A 5350-nucleotide genomic window follows, 5' to 3' on the forward strand; every position below is an offset into this window, starting at 1 on the left:
TGTGTGTGTGTGTGTGGCTGGTGGTGTTTGGTCACAGTAGGTGGCTTTAGGCATCTGCACTGGCACAGCTGTTCTGAACAACTTCACTGTTCTGTTTGTGCACCCAAAGCCTCGCCCGTTACGGCCTGAGGACTTTATGAGCATCGCACAATCTTCTCACACTCTCAGTCACGTAAACAGAGGCGTAAGCAAACATCGCACGTTCCCATAAGCAGATCCTTAACCTCAGTTAAGAGCAAAGAGAAATTGAAGACCACATACGGAACATGGTCATGTACTGCTGGCCGTGGAGGTTCCAGTAGCCCCAGTTGGTTCTGTAGCCATGCAGCGTGGCGTACTCCTCATGGTTGTAAGCAGGCTCAGTGCCGAAGGTGTCAATCACTCGGATGTGGCACCTGGGACAAAATAAGAAATAGGATGAGCTAAAATTAGAACAAAGATTACTCTCACTTTAAAAAAAATATTCCCTTGGATGAGTAAGACAAAAAAGTAAAAAATAATACAAAAATAATTCCATTAGCTTGGTTTAATCACCACATGTAGCACATAAATGTACAATAACAATGTGTCTGTATAATACTGTGCTCAGAGAATTAGACTATAGCAACAACATGACAGCCATATAAAAGCGAATAATATTTTTCTCAATTTGACTTATGAGAGCTCGTGTCAGCACTCTAACTGTTCAGTTGTCTTGGTTTGTAAAGCTGTCAGCTGTGATGGATATCCATGTCCCCCTGCCAGTCCCCCCTCACTGAGCAGAGCTTACACGGGCCTTAAGGTGAGACGTCTGAGGCTTAAATCACAGCCTTGTTCCAGCAGGGCCCTCCTGCATGGACCAATACTGCTCTCCAAAATACGATTTAAGGAGAGGCTAAACTCTCTTGCCATGTGTCTCTTTGGATAGGCAGAAAAATGCTTAAAATTCTCTCTGATTATGTGACGGCACCGCTAAACATGCATCAACACGAAAACATCAGTTTGCCGTGTTAATGTCTTCCCAGATCAAACTCAAACAGAAAAGCAGAGTGGAGGAGAGGAAACAAAATGCGTTTAGTTTGCAATGAGCAACTTGAGAGAAGACATAAAGAAAATTACATTAGCACTTTATCAGCAGTGAATATTCACTCTGGGAAGTCAAAAGTCAATTGATGTAATCCAATCTGAGAAGATGTATCAATGCCCTGCATCTCTAATCAGTGTCATGGCAGGAGAGGAAATGAAAGTATTGGTCTGTCACTTTGTGACAGCTGAGGAGTGCCGGTCGATCAGCTGACCTTGGACTGATGCTGATTGGAATCAGCGGAGGTTTTCACTGCTGCGCCCTCGTTTTAGAGAATCCAAAATGCAGGAGAATCAGGATGAATTATCGTGAAATGTGTGCGTCTGCTGCTGAGTTATTTAATGAATGTAGCAGCTTCTCTTCTTATGGATTCAGTGTGAACAGTGGAATGAAAACAAACTGCAATAAGGCTTCACAATATAATCTCACACCCCACATGATTATCATTATTTTCACGCTGCTATAATGTTTTCTTTCTTTTACCCTTTTCCTTTTTCATAAATATGTTTTCTTCCAAGAGTTGCGGTAAACTCTGCAAAAAAAAAAAAACTGTACTATACTGTGACTGCTCCAGTGCTGCCCAGCTGGAACGACAGAGCAAAAACTTCACCAACTGGATTTACAGAAAGAACAGAGCTTGGACCCGCTCAGAACTGTGTGTGATGTTGTTTGAGCTTTTATAAATGCTGCATTTTATCATAGTACATAACTATGCACGTGTACAGGCTAACTCATTAATTTTAAGCAGACCAGCTAGTCAAACCTTTTTGTGCGATGCATATAAATAGCAGAGTTTGAGATGCTGCAAAAAAGGAAGTGACATCAACCCAGAAGCCTGAACCTGGTTGATTGATCACTGTGTAAAGAGGCCAAATTGGATCCCCCCCAAAGGGAGATTTTTGCTGATGCACAGTAAAGTTACCAGCCTGTTACACCAGCAAGTCAATAAGCCAATAGTGAAGTGTTTGATCAGAAAGGCAATTACTGGTAACAAACAAACACTGCATTTAGAGCTTGGTAAAGAAACAAAAATGACAGTTTTTGACGAGATACACACATAGAAAGTGACAGAGAGAACAAAAGACTCACTTGTGCTTCCTCAGCGACAGACCCATGTGCTGCTTCATTTGCTGCAAGCCGTGGTAGTCGGTGTAGATGAGGTCAAAGGGCAGAGGTCCTGTCAGAGGACAGCTTCCTCTTCCTGGAGGGACTCCCAAAAACCTGCAGACAGGCCAGGTGAACTTTTACTGTGGAACTGAGCCAAACAGCATTCACAGCGGCATATAAACGATCACTGTAAAGCCACGGAGAGACAAAGCACACAAATCTAAAAGGAAAACAAGAAAAAGCTAATTTTGCTCCCTGAGACAGTTTGAAAACCATCTCACAAATGGAAAAAACTTATTTGGGCAAAACTGAAACACTGCAGGGATACTCAGGTAGAACTAATGTGTTTGTCTTTTGAACAGCCTCTCAGATAAGATCCTGCACATCTAAAAGCTTGGTCGGAGCCATGAAATGCCCCTCTCCATGACAGGGCTGCAGTTTGTATGTCGAATTTTATTGTACACGAAAATATCGTTTCTGTTCGATGGCCATGCAAGCATACAGGTGGAGTGGAACTAGAAGTGCATTCTTTCAGTGGTTAGCTGCACAGGCTTCAATGAAAATCACTGTGACGTGGAGGAAATATTAGCAGAGACTGGTTCTAGTGTGACAAGCCTTTACACTGGTACTGGTAGCGCTACAGTTAATAGTAACAGATTGTTTCCACTTAACAATTATAGAATTTATTTGTCAGTATAGTTACAGGATTGTTTACCCTGCACATGTGAATAACTTCTCCAGAGGAATCTTCCAATGTAGCACTTATAAGATACAAAGGAATATTGATGACAGAGATGGGGTCATTTTACAGTCAAGACAGATCATTGCCCATAAAAACAACTATAAAAATTGCAGAACAATTGGAATACTTTCACCCACCAAGATGCTAAAAAAATTATCTGGTGACTGATTTCGATGGGACTGTCCTACTTTTTTTTTAGCTGCAATTTCTGCCATTTCTCTGAAGATATGTGTGTGTTAGTGGGTGCTTGTATGAACTGAGTGTGGTTGGGAAAGAGACAGAGAGTGTTGAAGACAGGAAGAATGAAAAAGCCCAATTGCGTTGTGAAGCATGTCAGTGCTCTCAGCGAAACAACGGCAGAGCCATTCAACCAAACAATACAGAATTCAGCGCTACAAGGCAGCGATGTCTCGCAACGGGAAGTCACCCAATTTATCTGCACAAGTTGTTCAGACTCACACACGAAAACACACATATTATCTGAGACATGCAGTGCGTTCATTTAATCACACATCTTTAGGGATGGTTGCTTTCAAGCATTATTTGTGCTGAATCTGCCTGTCATGTCATCCAAGCACATACTACATAAATGTTGGCTTCAAGACTGCCAGAATAGTGCTTTTTGCATTTGTATTTATTTTCTCTTGCATTGGTAGCTCTCTTGCCAGACTTGTTAGCAGAAAGGCTCTGGTGATGGCAATGTCGGTCCACTAATTTGGTATAGACTGAAATATCCCAACAACTATGTGGTTGTCATGAAATTTTGTAAGGACATTCATGGTCCCCAGAGGATGAATCCTGCTGACTCTGGAGATCCTCTGGCTATTTCCTCTGGCACCACCATCAGGGCTGACATTTTTACTTTTCATTTAAATATCTCAACTACTGGATGGATTTCTGTGAAATATGGTACACACATTTATGGTCCCCAGAGGATGAATTGTAATAACTTCCATCCTCCGAACTTTCATCTAACGCCACTATTAGGTCAAAGTATATGACAGAATATCTGTAAAACTAATTACATTCCCATCAGCCTCAGTTGAACTTCGTGTTTAGTGCTAATTATTTAATATTAGCATGTTAACACGCTAAACTAACACAGTGAAAACAAAAGACATTTCACCTGTCTAACATCAACAAGCTAGCTTTATCATTGTAAGTTTATTAGCATGATATACGTAACATATAAATATATACACAGTGTGCGGGAGTTGCATCTTTCTCCATCATATATATAAAAATGTAGATAGACAGATACCTATGGAAGCCCTAAAGGGCCATGCATTCATACATTTCCTCCATTTTCCGAGTTAATTTTCTCGAGATCTCAAGATAACGATATAATTAATTTGAGAGTCTCGAGATAAATGACTGTGATATGATAACTGCGTGTCAAGCCAGCCGTATATCTATATACATATATATATCTATATCTATATATCTATATATCTATATCTATCTCTATATATATTTTAATATATCTATCTATATCTATATAGTATATACTATCTAATATTCTATATACTATAATCTGTATTCTAATCTGTATATCTATATATCTATATCTTATATACTATTCTATATATCTATATCTATATCTATATATCTATTCTATATATATATATATATATATATCTATATCCTATATCTATATCTATATACTCTTACTATCTATATCTATAATCTATATATATAATATATAATATATAATTATATATCTTATAATATCTTATATCTATATAATAATCTAATATCCTATATATATCTATATCTATATCTTATATCTATCTATATCTAATCTATATATCTATTATATTCTCTATATCCTATATCCTCCTATAATATATATTATCTCTATATCTATATCTCTATCTATCTATATCTCATACTCTATCTGAATCCTATATCTCTATCTATCCATACTATCTCTATCTATCTCTATACTATATCTCTATCTACTATATCTCTATCTATCTCTATATCTATATCCTACTATCTATTCTATATCTCTATCTATCTATCTATATCTCTATACTCTACTATATCTCTATCTATATCTATCTATATCTATCTATATCTATATCTCTATCTATATCTATCCTATATCTCTATCTACTATTATCTCTTATCTTCTCCTAATATCTATAATTCTATCATATCTATATCATACTCATCTATCTATCTATATCTTATATCTATCTAATCTCTATCATTTATATCTATGCTATATCTATCTAATATCTATATCGCTATCTATATCTCTATCTATCTATATTCTATCTATCTCTATCTATCTATATCTCTAATCTATCCTATATTATACTCTTACTAATTATCTATATCCTCTATTCTATCTATATCTCTAATCTTTATATCTATGCTATATCTATCTATATCTATAATTATATCTCTTCTATCTCTATATCTATACTCTA

At 37.1% G+C, this 5350-nt stretch overlaps 1 protein-coding gene across 1 annotated transcript in view; it reads right to left on the reverse strand.

Moving 5' to 3' along the window:
• Positions 1-5350, reverse strand: part of LOC118322668 (alpha-1,6-mannosylglycoprotein 6-beta-N-acetylglucosaminyltransferase B) — a 52945-nt gene that overhangs the window by 14307 nt on the left and 33288 nt on the right. Inside the window, exons 9-10 of the mRNA XM_035654402.1 lie at positions 2153-2284; positions 262-395 (exon numbers count right to left, since the gene is read on the reverse strand). Of these exons, the coding sequence (XP_035510295.1) occupies positions 262-395; positions 2153-2284 (266 nt within the window). The remainder of the gene's footprint in view (positions 1-261; positions 396-2152; positions 2285-5350) is intronic.

The sequence above is a fragment of the Morone saxatilis genome, unplaced genomic scaffold (genome assembly GCF_004916995.1).
Source record: "Morone saxatilis isolate NCDOM2014 unplaced genomic scaffold, NCSU_SB_2.0 Contig14, whole genome shotgun sequence".
Classification (NCBI taxonomy): domain Eukaryota; kingdom Metazoa; phylum Chordata; class Actinopteri; family Moronidae; genus Morone; species Morone saxatilis.